We start from the raw sequence: 19,555 nt of genomic DNA on the forward strand, positions 1-19,555 counted from the left end.
TCTTCTTCTATTACTATTATTATTATTATTATTATTATTATTATTATTATTATTATTATTATTATTATTATTTTATTGAAGTGCTATACCCATCTTAATGTGTATACATAAAATCAGTGCCTTTTGTAATATAAAAATAAGTTTTATTCCTCTTTGCGTGTTACAGCAAATGTGTGCCAATTAATGTGTTTAGCTTTTACATTCATTAATAATGCTAAGTGTTGCAATAGAAATTATTATTCCTTTGTTTTCTGATGGATACAGAGTACACATTTTGCAATATGTTACAAACTGATTCCGAAACAACATTGAGCTGGTTTTGTTAAAAATGAAAGTTAGGGTTGTAGTATGACCATAATGAATTCTAAATTAAATTTACTTCTCTACCTACTAATATTTATCCAGCTCGATTTCCAGCTCGATTTATTTCTCATGATCACACTAGGACAGTTTGCTAACAATAGTTATTTATTGACAAATTTGCTGATGAGATATATCCTCCCATTTGCAAGATCAGTTTCTTTTGGTCTTTTTTTCACAGATAATTAGTTCACTGACTCACTATAATCACTGTAGCACATAGGCTCAAAAAGAGACTGTCATCAGGCACAAGTTCACACACACACACACACACACACACACACACACACACACACACACACACACACACACACACACACACACACACACACACACACACACACACACACACAGATGTCCCATCAAGTCATATTCAACGTTCATATGTGTGAAGCAGATGGATGTTCTCTCTCAGAACAGGCGGGTTGCTAGATTATTAGAGCTAATAAATATGACAAAATGATAAAAGTCATCAAAAAATAACCTTGAAAATTAACATTTTGGGTTTGGATTTAATGGTACCATATACCAATTAATCATGGTTTAATGAAAAGCATAATGAAAAAGTGGCTGAATTTTTTTTACACTTTGGGGGAACTAATAATGGTTCTGTAACTCTTTGGTCAATGCAGTACAGATTGTTCCCCATTTGGAAGGGTTTCAAACAAAGTGCCCTTAACTGTCCACCGAACCCATGAGAAACATTGCTATTCTTAGAGTGTATATATATTAAATATAAGTAGGAAATGTTTATGATAATGCATGTCTGCCTTTTGTGTCAGTTTTTAGTCTCACTTCTTGCTTGCATTTTAGCAAAGGTCATGACTTCCAAATTCCGGCATTCAGCTTTAAGGTTTTTCTCTCCGAATGACAGCAAATTTATCACAGTCCAAAAAGCACACAAAGGTTATTGTTTGTTTTTAAATTCATTTCCAGCTTCTCCTTTAAAAATTTCTGTTTATACAGGAAGAGCGTTTAAATCCATCCTTAGTAGTAAAAAGATTTTGAGCAGCAGCAGTCGTCCTCTTTATTGTGATATTATCCAGTTCTTGCATGTTATTCTGTATCTGTTTCCTGTTTTTATCCATTTCTTCCTAAAAGAATTTCTCAAATAAACCACAGTCATTTCCAAAATCATTTAAACTCCTGAGGCTGGAGTCTGTAACAAATCTCAGTAAGTTTTTGGATCTGTTTTATTTTTTGCTGAGCAAAAATAGGGGGGGGGAATGTGTTCAGCTGTTCACAGAGAAACTACTGTACATAAATGATTTCTCCTTCAGTTTGTTCTACAGAAATGAAATAGCCACCAGGTATCACATTAGAGGACACATTACAACCTTACTCTCTTGGATATTGGCAGTGGTTTAGTTTTTAACAAAGCAACTAATTAATACCCTGTAGCTAATGTACTTTCCTGCCACAAATTTAGGTATTATTATCCCACCACTGTATTATCCCACCCAAGTTTTGGGGTTACATCCTAGTTGTTTTGCAAACAAAAGACTAGGCATGTTAGACTAGCAGTCACAGGTAAAGGCAGTTTGTAGAGATTCAGGTAGACAAATCCTACACGTTAAGCAGATTCAAACTCACGACATTAGCATTAATCAGAAGATCAGTATTGACAAGACTGCAGGCAAATAACGTAAAGCAAAACAGGTCCAAACCCAACAAATATGCTGATAACAGGCTTGGTGTTCTCAGGTGCTCAAGTACTAAACAGCGTATTCTTTTTAAAGAATGTATGAATGAGAGTCTATTTATAATGGGTGTCTGTTTATGTTATTGTGGAATGAAGTTAGATGATTGCAGGCGCTGAGTGTGTGTGAGGTCTGGGGACTGGAGTGTATGGTGGCCATGTTTGACAGCTGCAGTGTCTGCTGGTTAGTTTGTGGAGTCAGTGTTGTATTTTGACCTGAGAACAAACTGTAAAACATTTAAATTTGTAAAATATGCAAACGGTTTGCTGGACAATAAACATTGTATGAGAGTAAAAAACTTGATAAGTAAATAATACTAATAATAATAATAATAATAATAATACTAATAATATCAATAAATAACACAATACTACATTTTACTACTGAGCACATTTTAGTGAGTTTTGTTCACTGAACATAACTTTTTCAAACAGGGGGTGATAGAAAGAGAGAGAAACATGTTTTCATAACCATAACATTATTAGTTTATTGTTATTGTTCTTTATTAATTGGTTATTAGCCTTATAGTTACAGAATAGTTTAGGACACTGTGCAGTATGATTAGAGTGCAAGTAAGCACTGTGGGGCTGAAATGTGGGACTTTGTAAGAAAAAGCTCTGCCCTTGCTGCAGGCTTCACTATCAATCCGAGGTACCAACAAATAGCCTGCACCTTTTACAAGAAGTAATCATGGTAGATCGTAATCGACCAATAGTTTGCTCAGGTACTGAGGCATGAGATTATTTAATGCTGTATACTGTATGTAGTAGTCGTAAGTAGTATTTTCACATTTTCAATCAATGTGAGAACTGAATGGAAGCCAATATAGAGTGGATTAGGGTGATGTAGTCATATTTTCTGGTTCTGGTAAGGACTCTTGCTGCTGCATTCTGGACTGAATTTTATTTATGCACTTACTGGAACATCCAGACAGCAAGGCATTGCAGTAGTCCAACCTAGATGTAACAAAAGCCTGATCTAGTTTCTCTGCATCATGTAACATCATATTTCTTATTTTAGCAATATTTCTGAGATGAGTCTTATTTTTTGTAAAGGTCTAAGTGTGGCTTTTGCAGTTGGAATCTGTTGCTGTTAACTCTCAATATGAAGTCTTCAGAGCTGTCACTACCAGTAAAAAAAAGCCATCATTAGTCTAATAAAATGAACAAACTCATTATAGAGAAAAAGATATATATTAACTACTACCAATTATTTGATGCATTCTACAAAAGAAATAGCTGACGTGACAAGTTCAGGGACAGCAAAAAGATAAGAAGACCATGGAAAAATACATAATAGATGACAACAGAATAAAGTAGTCTTCACCAGAGTAAATACAGAGGTATAAGCACAAGATGCAAGCATTAAAGCCACAAAGTGCACATTTTAGTTGCTTACAATATTTAAAACAAAAGAAAAGTTTGTACAGTTCTTAAACAGCATCCGATGAACAGATAAATATATAAACTTGCTGAAGAATGACGGGAAGAGAGGGTAGGAACTGAACATGTTATCTTTGGAATGGGCATTTATTACTGCTAGTTAATCCAACCTTTTTTCTATTTTTAGAGGAATTATGGAATATGTTCATGTTCAAGGTTTTTTGAACAGGGGAATTTTCTGCATTGTTAAAGACAAATACCTGATATGTATTAAATTAGCCATGCATTTCAAATGCTAAAGGTAAAACTAAAGACATAAGAGACCAAAAACAAACAGTAACACAGGACAGCTATAACAAAGGCCAAGTGTAGCCTAACCAATAAAGAAGTACAGCATCTGGTAATGTCTATAACGATCAAACACAAAGGATTTGCATTTATTTATTATGAAAGACAATTTAGTTAACGGTTATATTTATTCGTCTGGTTACTACATACAAACATAGAAAGAATGATTTGATTCCAAGTGTCCACTTAAGGCATTTTTTATAACTGCAGCTTTAATTTTATTACTTAATGAATTACTTTTAGGGTATGCTGATACTGAAATCCTTTTTTTCCCCCTTGCAACAGCATTTCCTGTTGTGTTGTAATTCTTACATAGTCAGATGGATAATTTATTTTGAAGGTCCAGAGCAAACAGGGTTATGGCTTGGCATAGGACCAGGCTGCTCACTGTAGGAGATGTTCTAGCATGGTGTCCTGAGGACTGAGTTCAGCATTAGCCACTGCTGATGCTGCATGGTTAATGATCAGTCAGCACATTGCCCTCTCATGGGTCTGGCATTTTTCCATAGTTTTCTCTGTTGGGATGAGTATTCTCACCTCTACCTTTTTTAACACATTTTATCTTTTACCTTTCCCATCACCCTAATATTGTTTAGTCACTGTATGGCACCATATAATACACTTTTTACTTACAGGCTAGCAAGCACTGGTGACAAGATTCATTACTAGCGCAAAGGTTATCTGCAGTGCTCATTTGGACATATAGGGTACTGCCGCAGTGTGCATTCTTCCTAGCATAATCACACTAAGTATACCCACTATGTCCACTAAGTATACAGATTTTATGTACTGAATTTAATTTGGCCTGGTCTTCTGCCTCTAGCTTAAAGTATATTATGTTTAGTGAAGTTGAAGGATGAAATCCTCTTTCAAGCAAGTGACTTATTAAACACCCGTAGTATTAAACACTTAAACATTCTAAATAGAAATTGATGTGACAGTTCTACCAAAATTGTATTAGACTGCAGTTAATTGCACAGACATGCATAACAAGAAGTTTCCATGCATACAGATTTTCCTCAATACACACCCTCATCTTCTCCTGGCAAACCTGCATTTCCATAATGGTGCATTATATCCTTATTTTAATGACAATAAAATTAGTCTGTCACAAGTTTTCTGGAGCTTTCAAAACCATCATTCATCATTCAGAAAGAGGCATGTTTTATTGGCACTTACAAAATTAGCTTTAGATAGAAAGATACTTTTGTCTGTACTTTTTAAAGAATGGTTACAGCAGGGGTGATTGGAATGATTGATAGATAGCTATGATTTTGGTGAAAAACTGTTGCTTCAGTATATTTCAGGTGTGTAGCATATAGATTTTTTTTTAACACTCTCTAACAATCTCAGTGCTGCCTATGCCAAAAAGAAGGGCTAGTTTTTCAATATTCTTTCAATTATTTCACTAGAGACTTTCACCTGGAGACTGGAAATATACTGGTAATGGATCTGTAGTTTGTCAAAATTAGAAATGTATCATGAAAATTACTAATTTGAGGTTGAGGTTAAATTGAAGCAATGTTAATACGTTTTTCAAAAGCCATAGATCACCACCTTTAACAAATGTACTCACCTATATACTGTCACTCCCAAACAGCAAAAAAAAAGGCAGGGAAATATATCTAATAGCATATTGCTGAAAGAGTAGTGCCAGAATTATCACTGCAATTTATTTACTTGTGCGTGAAACTTAATGAAGCCACGAGTTACTAAATAAAATGTATTAAACTGTAATATGTGTATGGGGTATATCTTTTTAATTATGCTTTTAATTGGCTTTTTAAGTCATCACTTGTTCATGATTTTATAACTTTTTTCCTCTCTTGTAAATAAAATGTACTGATGGTTTGAAGGATAAGCTGACTGAGAACTTTAAGCTCTACCATAGACAAATAACATGGATAAAAGTTCATTCATACTGTAACTTCACCCAGAAGAAATCAAGTGTAATTAAGTGAGCAGTGTCTGCCATAAAGATAATGTTAAATAGGAGTCATATTTGTGTATTTAATATTGGCTTCAAAAGGCAATCTATTTTTACAATTACAATCAGACAGTGATGTTGGACTGGAAACCCGATATGCAGAATGCACAGAAAATGTATATTAAATCTCCACTGTGCATATTTAACTCAACTCTGGCTATAACCTCAGGTGCATAGAAGTGTAGTGCATGGTTTTCCAGGCAAATGCTAATGACTTTGTGTCAGACATCTTGCTCAATGCAAATCTTTGGGTTATATTTTGTAAAATTTGGATTATAAGATACTTTGAGTAATTTTTTGAGTAACAAATGTTTAATGGGTTGCAGGAAGCAACAATTCATGTGCATAATTTCTTAGGCTTCTAGCCACAACCCTCAGTTTAATTAAACATTATAAATTAAGAACACGACTGAGAAATCCTTAAGCTATCATTGCCTCCCAACTTGCTCCTTGGTCAGTAAAGCTTCAGCTGACAGATAACCAATAAAGATTAGACCTTTTCCGCAGTGCTGCAGAAACTAGCTGTGTGCACTGTGATGCTTTTTCGCCACACTGCCAAACTGATTAATGCATAAAGAGCAGGTCATATGGTCAGCAAATGGCATTCAACAGAGGCAGAAAAAAAAAATGCTTTCATGTGTGCTCACCTTTAAAGCTTGTAACTTAGAGCAGTTTGAAAAAATGCTAATTATTTCCATGCAATAAAAAAATTAGCTACCTTGGCTTGAAACAAATTTTGTTACATGTGTTGGTTTTTAATACAAGGGTCCAAACAACATACTTTAGATTTGATGCATTTTGTCTAAACAAAAAAAGGATTTAGGTGGAGACATTTATAATTACATTTGTATAAAATACCTTCTGATTGTGGGTTGTAAATTTTAATATAATGGATATAGGAATTACAGCTGGAAAAAGATTGGCTGATATTTTGTGATCTTTCTTTTGGTGTCTGTGATTCAGATGGTGGAAAATTGTCTCCATCTGTGCACTATTATTGGGTTCGATAAAACATATTTGGAGACAGAAGAATATTTTAGGCTTTTATTAAAAGTAGTGTAAAAAAAATTAAATAAATAATTGACAGTCATGCTATTACATGGCTATAATGGAATAGAATAATAGAGTAGATTTAACTTAAATGCTGAAACTGAATTTAAATGATCTAAAATGGAAAGATGTGATTTTTTTCATGACACCATGTCCTTTGTTTTATACTGTGTCATATGAAGTATGCAAGTTATTAGAGCAAGAATTTGGGTTGTGGAATCCTCCTTAATTGCCACTTAATGTAATATTTAATGATGTCATAGTAAATGCTAATCTATAAAAACATGCCTGATTTAGAAGTGCAATCTGCTGGAGGGACTGATCCAAAATGAGGGAATGGATTGTGAGCTTTCACCAAAATCTTTGCACTCACTTTCTCTGCAGGGCTCTAATAACTTTCTGTAACTCCCTTGTAGATGTAATAACATGATTTAAATTATGTAAATATGTGATGCAGAAAGTAATGACGATGTTGTGGTGGAGTCTGGTGAAATGGTGGATACTCCACTGTTAGTTCTCGTATAAAGTCACGATTCTAGGACCCAAATTATTACTTAAAGACAGTATATAAAATAGTATTTCCTTTACCATGTTTCAAACACAGTGTAGAGGGTTACTCTTTGATGCTATTACATGTGATGTTTTGTGTTTGTGTGACCTGCTGCTGTAGTAACTGAGTAAGCAATTTGCTTAAGCAAAGCATCAAATCAGCTGTTTGGAGCACAAGTAAGCACCAGTGTCCCTTGTCCACTTGACTCATTTGGGGTAATAATTAAATCTATACACATTTGATGAACTGAGTGACTCTGTCAAAGGGGGGTGGGTTGTATTGTGTGTGTGTGTGTGTGTGTGTGTGTGTGTGTGTGTGGGGGGGGGGGGGTTACACCAAAGTACCAAAATATTCCAATAAAATTTATCTTTCACATTTAAAAATGAATTCAAATTAAAATGACTTTTTAAATAGTAGAGTAATATGTTTACTACCAATAGACAAAAGTTGAATTAAAGCCAGCACTATTTTCTAACAATTCAGGACTTTGGAATTGTATATATAAAAAATCATTAACATCAAACAGTATAATCATTAACATCATATAATCATATCATATACATAGATTTAACCCTAATGTTAAGTTAGAAAGCCTGGTCAGGATCTTATAAGCAGTGTCAGGATCTAGTGTCAGTTTTGGTCCTGATAATTCACAAACACCCACAGTGAGACACTAAAATCCTGCAGAGCTGATACTTTCTTTTGCCAGGGTTTTTGAATTGGACATCCAGCAGACTTCACAATGCACTAGTACACTAATTTAATCTTTATTTTTAAAAGCAGTCTTTAAAGCATAAACAGACTTTTTTACTAAATGTTTTTTTATTTTTTGCTACAAAACCACAGAGCCAAAGAGTGCCTATACTGATATAACCAGCGTATTTTCTTATGTGATCTGCTATTAGGGCTATGACAAAAATTTATAGACATGAGCAGTCAGGCATGATGCTGCGGGTTAACTCACATATTTCCTTGCTTGCCTCACAGTCATAGACAAATCAATAAAAAAAGAATTTTGTGAAATGCTAATGCAGAGGAAGAAGCAGTATGCTCATGGTGGTTTCACTGCTCAGAATCCTTCCATTAGCAATAAATAAGTGGTAATTTTTTTCATGGTTTTTGCTCTTTGTGGGTTTTGATTATCTACTGGAAATATCATTTCTGGCAGCCACTCCCATTCTTTTTCTCTCTCTCTCTAATGAATTTGTTTTGATCTTCTTTTCAAGACAGCAATTGATGTGAATCCAATTTTTTTAGTACATAATTATGTGATTTATTGGCATATAAATCATTAGCTTGTTCTTTATTGATTAGACATCTAATACCTTGCTAATTTTTACATTCCGTTAGGTCATAAGCTGAGGCTTTGCAGCAAAGCTCTGCTAGCAATGTTTCTAGTATGCAAATGAAGCTTGGTTCTGCATCAAAACCTCTGCAGTGCCCTGCTCTGAGATGTACCATCAAATCTATTAGAGCTAAGCTACATTAGTCTTCTAAGTTTGATTTACAGAAAGAATAAGTTCAGCTGCAATTTATATGTTATATAATTACAAGGGTTGAGAAGCCACTGCCACCCAAGTGTTAAACCTCATGTTCAGATTAAAGGCATTGTTTGAGGAATTGTTGAAATGTGCATTCAGTGCATTCTGTAGTGTTTTATTAATAATTAACAATTTATTACGGACCATTAATACTGACACACCACCCACTAAACTTTGGTGCAATCTATATTGGTAAACACAGAAGACTCTGCAGATTAAAAAAAGAGGAACGGGGAGAAAACAGGGAGGGGTGAGGAGAAGATTCATATGGAACGCACATAAAAAGAAATGTTTGCCTAAATCCAACTTTTTCAAATTAAATCAAAACAAATCAAATTTTATTTGTCACATACACATACAGAGTACGACAAGCAGTGAAATGCGTTTTTTTATTTTTTCGGAATTCTGTTTTTATTTCTCACAATTCCGACTTTTCCCCCGCACTTTTTTAGCCAATCGGGCAGCGTCACCCCCTCTGCTGTGCCAGAAAGATTTACACATTAAAAATAAAAAGGCTATAATCAATAGTATCGCATGGTATCAAACTAAGCCTCAGAACCCTGGAGAGAATTCTGTCTAACAAATAGCTCTTGAGGAAACATAACAAGACAGATGAAGCAGATGAGCCTCGGAATCAGAAGCAGAGATTCAGATTCAGGCCAAAAAAATAGACAGAAAAAAATTGCCAAAGTTTGGGATCATTTCAAACTAAAGGTGAAAAAAAACCAACGTACAGTACGTTTTTGTATTTTTTTTTTAGTAATCTGAAATGTATTTTTAAAAAGTTAATTCTTATTCTTTAGTTGTTTATTTGTATTTGCATTTTGATGTAATATGGCAAGTAAAAGCTGTTAGTTTTTAACAGATATTCTTGCATGCAACAACAACAAAAAAATGGCATGCATATTTCTGTTTGATCATTTATATAAAAAAATTGAAATAAATAAATAAATAAATAAATAAATAAATAAATAAATAAATAAATAAATAAATAAATAAAGATGAGGTAAAATTAAAACCTCCAACGCCATTTATTCACAACTTTCTTTCTTTACTCAGATATATAAAAATAGAATCTCTGTATAAAAAATAAAAGAATTCACTAAACATTTGTTTTACTGATGCGTCAAGTCTTAACTCAATCACCAAAATTCACTGTGATGCGCACATCCGACAAATTAAACCGTCCGTGTGGAAACATAGCAAAATGTTTCGTTTGGTCTCCCGACAAACTACAATACTAAAAAAGTTTGGATTCTAGTTTAGAAGTTTGGAACTTAAATCACACTTGAGACCTTGAAAGTGAGAAAAAGAAAACTAAATAATCACCACCTGCATAAAGTTCATGCTAATATAACAGTGTGCCTTGAAGCTAAAGGCTGCCGTGATTGGGGGCGCACAGAGGACATTTATCACTATGACACAGCACATCAACGCTCTTTGTTTGATTAGGAAAATTAGTCGGAGCTAATTTGCTTCTACTCCTGAATCCTTCTCCTTTTTTTTTTTTTTGATTTCTTTTGGTTGATTAACACAAGAATTATTGAGTATTCTCCATGGACACAGTTCAAGACAGAGGGCAAAAAGGAGAGGCAATGTTATTTACTGTGTGTGCAAGAAAACAAAAACTATACATATTAATTTTTTTCTGGCAGTTCAGTATGACTTTGTTTTTATTTCTTTTATTACTCTGTCATATTGGATTTCATTTCACAAGTAACAAGTCAGGCACAACTCAATTCCAAACTCATCATTACGCTTATTAAGACATTCACATTCATTTCGTATCCTCGGATTTAAAAGTAGGCCTGGTGTCTGAAAGATGGACCACGCATTAGATGTGTCTAATGGTATTAAATGGCTCATCACTTGGTCATAGAAAAAAAAGTTGCTGTCTGTATTCATTACCTTTCCCAATGAGAAGTATGATATTGTAAGTCTATGGAGGAAAGAATGTTTATTACAAGAGAGAAAAATGTATAGTGATTATATGACAATAGGCAGTTTTGTTTAACTCACTTGTAAATTCTCTTATAGTGGCATGTGCACACATAAATAATAAATGTTTTCAAGTCTTTTTTTCTTACCCTGATATCTATTCATTTAAAGAACTTTTAATTCAATCATTATTCATCATGTCTATCATTCTGTTATTATTATTATTATTATTATTTTTTTTTTTTTTATTATTTCCTAAACATTATGTTTCTGCTGTTTTGATTAGAACATTTTCACTCTCCAACACACACTTCAATTAAGGGGGGAAATGTACCAATCACTAAGCAAGCTCTGTAAGTTTTCACCAGCTTTGATATGCTCTACTTAATATATTGGAGTCCCTCATTAAGATGTCAGAGCACACTAACATTGTAAAGTGCAGCCTGGTTCAATGAAAATATTGGTAAAAATATTTCCCCTACGTAGGACTAGAGAAGCATACAGTAAGATTATCAGTGACAAACATAAACGGAATGTGGCAGAAGCACACCTACAAAAAGACAACCAGGGCAAAACTGATAAAACTGTAAGAACCATCAGCAAAACGAAGCGCATATGACCTAAAGAAGCCATTAGAGGCAACTGCCATTACAGAAGGTCATATTACATTTTTATAATACATTTTCTTTTGCTGTTTTTTTATTAACATCATAACATACACTCTTTGAACAATTCTTGTTCATTAAGATAATGAATGAAACAATAAAATTGTCTTGTTGGTTTCATCATTGTGTGCAAAACTTTTACACTGATCTACATGTATGATTCAGTTTGTTCTGTTTTACAGGATGCTAAAGTGCGGGAGCAGCTAGGGGTGTCCGGGGTGGCGGGAAAGTTTGACAACAGAATTCTCACAGTGGTAACTGGTCCAGATATGGTCAACATCACCTACCTGAACTTCATGGCATTTCAGGATGAGGTGGCTAAGGTAAGCATTGCATAACCAAGTTACATGTAAATGCGCACAAATGTTTTTATTATTTATATGTTTATATATGGTTTTATTTTATCTCTATGTTTTATTTACATTCATGAAACTTTTGCAAGGGTACTGAATCTGATCATGTGAAAAACTTTACCTAATTTAGCAATTCATGTTTGTGCATCAAAAAATAAAGTCTCTGGGAAGCGTTTTGTTTATCTGCTGTAGTGTTTTCTTTTTGCATTCAGTAAAAAAGTTTTTCTGAGAGGCGTCTTTTTGTTTCCAATATGTTTCTTTTTCTCAATATAAGTAGTAGTAAATGTTGTTCTATAGTGGGGGATTTATCTATAGGCTTTTCCTCAGATATTATTTTGCTCACTGTGGTCTGCATTTCCTCATATCTGTGTGCTCCTGATTCTGAAATGGTTGCGTGTAATCTGTGCAACCTCACTGCACAACTTAATGTCATCCATGCAACCCAAACAACATAGTAAATCTTGATGTGTGTAAAGCAGCAGGCTGGATTTACAGCATCTTAGTTCATAGTTATAGTATTTCACCATGAACCTCACACCACAAATATATGCATTTGCATATGCATATATAACAAAAGTAAAAGAAACTTTGTTTTTGCTAAAGTCAAAAGTGAATTGAATTTTCTCTTTCTTTAGTTGTTAAATGAAAGAGGTAAATATAAAAACAACAATAAAAAATAAATAACCCAGTCATGAAATCTGCTTGTCTGAGGGGCCTTGGTTACTGATTGTTGTGTTCATATAAAAATAATTATTAGAATAACAAAATTCATACTATTCAAACTTCTGTAGTAACAGGGAATAATATTGATTGCTAACACTGTGTTCTTTAACGTGCGAAGGAAATGTTACAGATACAGAACTGTTCAATGCTAAACATACTGTTGTACACCAACATAAGTTTTATGTCTTATATGTAGGAGTGGTCAGACGAACTTTTCAGCTTGTCCTCTAATCTCCTGATACAAAACTCGTCCCGGGAGTCCTGTCTCGAAAAAGTGTAAGTGTACCAGTTTCATTAACTAATTTTCCTATCTCTCTATAATAATTATAATAATTATTTTTAACCAATATTATAGAGAAGCACCTGTAAAAATTAAATGTTGGCAGTTAAAATAAGCTTTATTGCCCCCTTTTTTTTGTCATTTGTCTAAAATGATGTGCAAAAAATTGTGCTTGCTTTTCTGGAAATCTATTATTAGGACAGAAATATAAGGGGATTCTTGCTTGTGTTAAATGCTCAGACTTGTGGGGAACATTTAATCAGAAATGCTGACAGGCTCCAGCTGATAAGAAGAATAGGGTTAACTTAAATAACCGCAACTGTGTTGAACAGAAACGGATCTCAGAATGAAAAATACACTGAATCTTAAGACAGTGGGGCTACAAATCAGGTTCTGCCCCAGTCAGATTTGATTCTGTTCTTTAATTGATTAGTTTCGATATGCCTTTGCCTACTGTAGCCTCAGATTCCTAACAGCTAGTTAGTGCTTGTAACCCTCTGCTCAGTACCTTGCTACATTTAAGTCTGTTGCCATAAATCACAATTACACTGATGTCCAGTAAGTTTAGTAGTGAAAAAGAAAGTCACAGGGGCCTGAATAGACTTTAAGTTATTAGCTTGTGTTTTAAACTGTCCATGCTTTTTTCCAACGTATTCATCTGTAGAACCAAGCCAAAAACATTTGCATTCTAGAATAACCAGTGCAGGAAATTCCAGTGGGTGTCTTGGAGAAAATGTGAATAAACATAACAATGCCAGATGTCTAGCAAAGTTTTTACTGACTAACATGTGTACATAACGGATGGACCATATATGTAATAAACAATGTATGATGAGATTTAACAACAATAGATTTTAAGAACAGATCAGCTACCACTGCCTTTTTCCAAAAGGGATAATTGAAGGAACCTGTCCAGTTCTGAAATGTTTTTAGTCTTTACCTTCATTCCAAAGTGTAACACATCTGTGAAACATGTGGGAAGGGTGAAAGTTTTTGTATACATAACAAACTCTAGGCCAACCTCACCTTTTGTGCATTTAGTTTGTATAATCAACTATATGTTGGAGAAAAGTTATAGTGCCCCTAAACCAAAAGCCTTAAAACGTATTAATTATTTCTGTTAGTAACATCAAACACATAGCTCTAGCAATAAAATACTATTTTCTGAGTTAAAAGAGGAAGATTCCTTAATGTCAAGTGAACACCTCATATAAATTCAATTGTGTGTGCATTTTGCACTCTGATGAAAAAGAAAGTCTGAATAAATAGAAAGGATTGAAGAGCAAAAGCTGTAACACTGATGTGGAAGATAATCAGTGTCTGAGAATCTATAGGAGTTGCAGCATTAAGAATACCAAACATGTACAGTACAAATGTATGAGACTGTTTATTAAAGTACTTTTTTACCATCATAAAATGAAAATATGTAAAATGTGCTGAGACAAAAATGAAAAAATGGCTATGAAAGTTAATCCTATAAGCATTTTTTTATTGTTTTTACATAATAACAATGCGAAACAGAAACATTGCATGGTATTTTTGCACACACATATATATATATATATACTGTATATATGTGTGTGTCTCTGTCTGTGTGTGTGTGTGTGTGTGTGTGTGTGTGTGTGTGTGTGTGTGTGTGTGTGTGTGTGTGTGTATTTATACTGTACATATGTAATGCTTATAAATGCTTGTCTTCTTTTCTATTTACCTAAGACACTTTTTCTTCCCTTTACAATTCTCATCACTGAAATATTCACAGAGCCACAGCAAAAGCTCATCTGTTGTCAAGATCATCTGTTAAAGTCCATGCAGCAGCAGTTTGTGATGTTCTTGTGCTGTTGGCTAGATTCATCATGTAGTGTGTGACCACGGTTGGGGTTGAGTTCAGAAGCTTCCTGGTTAACTAATACCAGCAAGACTTTTGCAGTATTTAACACTATCATAGGCAGCTGCATAATAGTCATTAATAATTTGCAAAGAAAAAAGCTAATAAAACCTATTTCCATAACAATAGCTCAAGATGCATGCAGGCTATTTTTAGTGTGCCCTTGTGGTCCAATGCTGATGCAGAGCATCCTGCTCTAAGTGCATAAAATGTAAATACCTGCAGTGCAGACACACATATATATACACACATATACACACATGCACACACATACACACACACACACACACACACACACACACACACAGACACACACACACACACACACACACACACACACACACCACACACACTTTCACACCGGCTATAATTAGAAACACGTGGGGATGGTTATGCACTGCTGCACACACAAAAACAAACTCTGACAGAAGGCTTGTTGAGGTTAGGCAAATGAGGCTGGCTGATATTCATGCACATGGATATACAAAATGTCAGTAATATTTATAGAGTGAAGCAACAAATGCCTCTGCAACTTTTTGCTTTTGTTGAATGGGTAGGACAATTTGGGATTTGCATAGAGTGAGAGATTCTGAAAGGAATTCATTTCCTTTTACAGGTATACTAGACTAGTGCTGCAGGTCACTCCTGAGGGATCTATTCCTGTGAAGAAGTAAGTAACACAACCCAAACTAGGTAGCTAATATACAATAACTAACACAACCTGCTTGGGTGTCTGTTTACGGTTGATGCTCACTTACTGAATCTTTAACTAATTTAAATGCAGTTGATGAAAATCTTTTATTTAGATATCCATCTGTGTACCAACTTAGCAATAATGTCACACTTTAACAGTTAAAACATAACCAAGTAGAAAATTCAGATATGATCTTTGCTGAAAGCCTAGGCACATTAAATAGAAATGTATAAGGGTCAATATACTGTATGCTATTAGCATTAAAAAAAGATAATTTGGTAAAAATCTGATTTTTTTAAATGTTACTTTTGGCTCTTTGCCAGAACATCATCATCCAACATGTTTTCTCAGACTACATCAGATATAATATTGCCTGAAATAAGAATAGCATAAGAATAGTATACATACAGTAAGGAAAATAAGTATTTGAACACCCGGCTATTTTGCAAGTTCTCCCACTTAGAAATTGTCATCGTAGGTGCATGTCCACTGTGAGAGACATAATCTAAAAAAAAAAATCCAGAAATCACAATGTATGATTTTTGAACTATTTATTTGTATGATACAGCTGCAAATAAGTATTTGAACACCTGTCTATCAGCTAGAATTCTGACCCTCACAGACCTGTTAGTCTGCCTTTAAAATGTCCACCTCCACTACATTTATTATCCTAAATTAGATGCACCTGTTTGAGGTCGTTAGCTGCATAAAGACACCTGTCCACCCCATACAATCAGTAAGAATCCAACTACTAACATGGCCAAGACCAAAGAGCTGTCCAAAGACACTAGAGACAAAATTGTGCACCTACACAAGGCTGGAAAGGGCTACGGGGAAATTGCCAAGCAGCTTGGTGAAAAAAGGTCCACTGTTTGAGCAATCATTAGAAAATGAAAGAAGCTAAACATGACTGTCAATCTCCCTCGGACTGGGGCTCCATGCAAGATCTCACCTCGTGGGGTCTCAATGATCCTAAGGAAGGTGAGAAATCAGCCCAGAACTACACGGGAGGAGCTGGTCAATGACCTGAAAAGAGCTGGGACCTCCGTTTCCATGGTTACTGTTGGTAATACACTAAGACGTCATGGTTTGAAATCATGCATGGCACGGAAGGTTCCCCTGCTTAAACCAGCACATGTCCAGGCATGTCTTAAGTTTGCCAATGACCATTTGGATGATCCAGAGGAGTCATGGGAGAAAGTCATGTGGTCAGATGAGACCAAAATAGAACTTATGGGTCATAATTCCACTAAACATGTTTGGAGGAAGAAGAATGATGAGTACCATCCCAAGAACACCATCCCTACTGTGAAGCATGGGGGTGTTTTTCTGCACATGGGACAGGGCGACTGCACTGTATTAAGGAGAGGATGACCGGGGCCATGTATTGTGAGATTTTGGGGAACAACCTCCTTCCCTCAGTTAGAGCATTGAAGATGGGTCGAGGCTGGGTCTTCCAACATGACAATGACCTGAAGCACACAGCCAGGATAACCAAGGAGTGGCTCTGCAAGAAGCATATCAAGGTTCTGGCGTGGCCTAGCCAGTCTCCAGACCTAAACCCAATAGAGAATCTTTGGAGGGAGCTCAAACTCCGTGTTTCTCAGCGACAGGCCAGAAACCTAAATGATCTAGAGAAGATCTGTGTGGAGGAGTGGGCCAAAATCCCTCCTGCAGTGTGTGCAAACCTGGTGAAAAACTATAGGAAACGTTTGACCTCTGTGATTGCAAACAAAGGCTACTGTACCAAATATCAACATTCACTTTCTCAGGTGTTCAAATACTTATTTGCAGCTGTATCATACAAATAAATAGTTAAAAAATCATACATTGTGATTTCTGGATTTTTTTTTTTAGATTATGTCTCTCACAGTGGACATGCACCTACGATGACAATTTCAGACCCCTTCATGATTTCTAAGTGGGAGAACTTGCAAAATAGCAGGGTGTTCAAATACTTATTTTCCTCACTGTATATATATATATATATATATATATATATATATATATATATATATATATATATATATATATATATATATATATATATATACTTCTTTATTCAGATAGATGTAGATTGATGGAATATGTTGCCATGTTTTACACTTCCCTAAGAGTTCCCTGTGTGTTCTGCTCTAGCATCTTCCGTGTGTTTTCGGCAGACAGGAAGCGGGTTGAGAATGCACTGGAGATCTGTGGTCTTCCGTCTGGGAGAGTAAGCCCTTATTTATGTCTGTCAATGATCCTAAGTTTGTTTACTGGCATTGAGATAATGTAATGTTTAAATGTGTAATTATATAATTAGAATGTTCAGCTTTTATTATGCAGACACATAATCAGATTATGTTCAGTTTGTAGTTAAAGTTGCAAATGACACAAAAAAACTAATAGCGCAATAAAACATAATTAATTCATCAAATATGTCTAAAGATTTTGTATACAAACTCATTTTGTCGGAAATTAGATTTCCTCATAAAGCCTTTTAAAATGGTTTATTTGTGATGCTGTCATAAATTATGTAGGAGAGCCAAATCATATATTTAAAATATGTAAAATATGTAAAACAAACAAACAAACAAACAAAAAACCCTGTAAACACTTTTATGGTTAAACTATAATGGGTTGCTTACCAAGAATTCATGCCAAGGATATGTGTGTGTGTGTGTGTGTGTGTGTGTGTGTGTGTGTGTGTGTGTGTGTGTGTGTGTGTGTGTGTGTGTGTGTGTGGTTCCTTCAGAACTATACGATCACATGTATCCCATATGCAACAATATAAAGCCTGGGTGTACACATAAACACACAATCTATCTAATAATCTAATATCTCTCTCAAATAGAGTAGTGCATCGTGTTAGAGGATTGTTATTATTTGTTTGTGTTTTCTGTGGTGGTTGTTATTGTAATTTTGAGTTAATTAGAGCTAAATGTCAGCAGTGCTAATCCCTCTGCACTGTCTTTAACCCTGCCGTCTGTATGTGTTTGTAACCGTGCATCTGCTTTTGCTCTGATAAAACCCTGCATGGCTGCATCATCATATAAACAGTTTATAAGTCCTTCAGTACATTCTCCAAAATAGAAGAAGGTACTATTTTACAATGACTAAAGCAATTGATGGTTACAACCTAATTCTGTAGATTCCATTAAGTTATAGTTTTAGTCTAGTGTGCACCAGCTTCATTTAGTTTAACTGCAGTGCTAAAAATGTAGTGTTCTTTTAGAATCTTAATGAGTCAGGCGGAGGAGATGGTGAGAGTTGCAAGTTAAGTTCCTTTATTATAACACTGCAAAAGAAATCCAAATAGAGAAACAATGCAAAGGTCAGACATTGTGCAAACAGAGTCGCTTGAGGAAGAGACAAAGACATAAACCAGAAACTAGGAACCTAGTCACCATAAACACACAGTGCAAAAATGGGCTTGGTATAGCCAGGTACATGACACTGAGCGTTACTTCACAGATGCTACTAGTGGCATTGGGGTTGGTGTCATTTTTCTCAGCACCCATAATTTGTGGGCATCCCTGGGTTACATGATCTGGACCTGACGTGACAAAAATTGCTACTAAATTGAACTACAAAACATGTTCATATACCATTCATGTGGTAATGTAAGCAATGGCAATGCTTAATCTATCTATCTATCTATCTATCTATCTATCTATCTATCTATCTATCTATCTATCTATCTATCTATCTATCTATCTATCTATCTGTCTGTCTGTCTGTCTGTCTGTCTGTCTGTCTGTCTGTCTGTCTGTCTGTGTGACAGTACAGTGGCTTTAAAGATTTTAATGCAAATATTAGATTTATTTAAATTTTCTGTTCTTCACAATGGTTAAATTCTATCATATTGGAAAAAAAATTATTTTTATTGAATTCCACTCATGCTGCTCTAGCAATTGCATGTAAGTGCATTTATGATCTCTTTTTTCTTCTTCAGAATGATTTAATGTCCCAGGAACAGTTCACTTCAGATATTTTCAGAGTTTTCCTCAATAACATTTGTCCCCGGAAGGACATCGATACCATCTTCTCTGAAATGTAAGCCTCTTTCATGTTTCAAGCTGAGTCCAGTTTTATTGATATGTCCCTCGAAATTGGG

At 34.9% G+C, this 19,555-nt stretch overlaps 1 protein-coding gene across 16 annotated transcripts in view; it reads left to right on the forward strand.

Annotated features, from left to right (window-relative positions):
• Positions 1-19,555, forward strand: part of plcb1l (phospholipase C beta 1-like) — a 102,594-nt gene that overhangs the window by 48,260 nt on the left and 34,779 nt on the right. For all 16 annotated transcript variants that reach the window (XR_014536863.1, XR_014536864.1, XR_014536865.1 and 13 more), the window contains exons 4-8: positions 11,704-11,844; positions 12,794-12,873; positions 15,379-15,432; positions 17,596-17,671; positions 19,394-19,494. Coding sequence is in view for 11 of the 16 variants with exons in the window: in XM_083562094.1 (XP_083418220.1) it covers positions 11,704-11,844; positions 12,794-12,873; positions 15,379-15,432; positions 17,596-17,671; positions 19,394-19,494 (452 nt within the window). In the remaining 5 variants the exon portion in view is untranslated. The remainder of the gene's footprint in view (positions 1-11,703; positions 11,845-12,793; positions 12,874-15,378; positions 15,433-17,595; positions 17,672-19,393; positions 19,495-19,555) is intronic.

This window comes from Silurus aristotelis (assembly GCF_946808225.1).
Source record: "Silurus aristotelis genome assembly, chromosome: 15".
In the NCBI taxonomy this organism is placed as follows: domain Eukaryota; kingdom Metazoa; phylum Chordata; class Actinopteri; order Siluriformes; family Siluridae; genus Silurus; species Silurus aristotelis.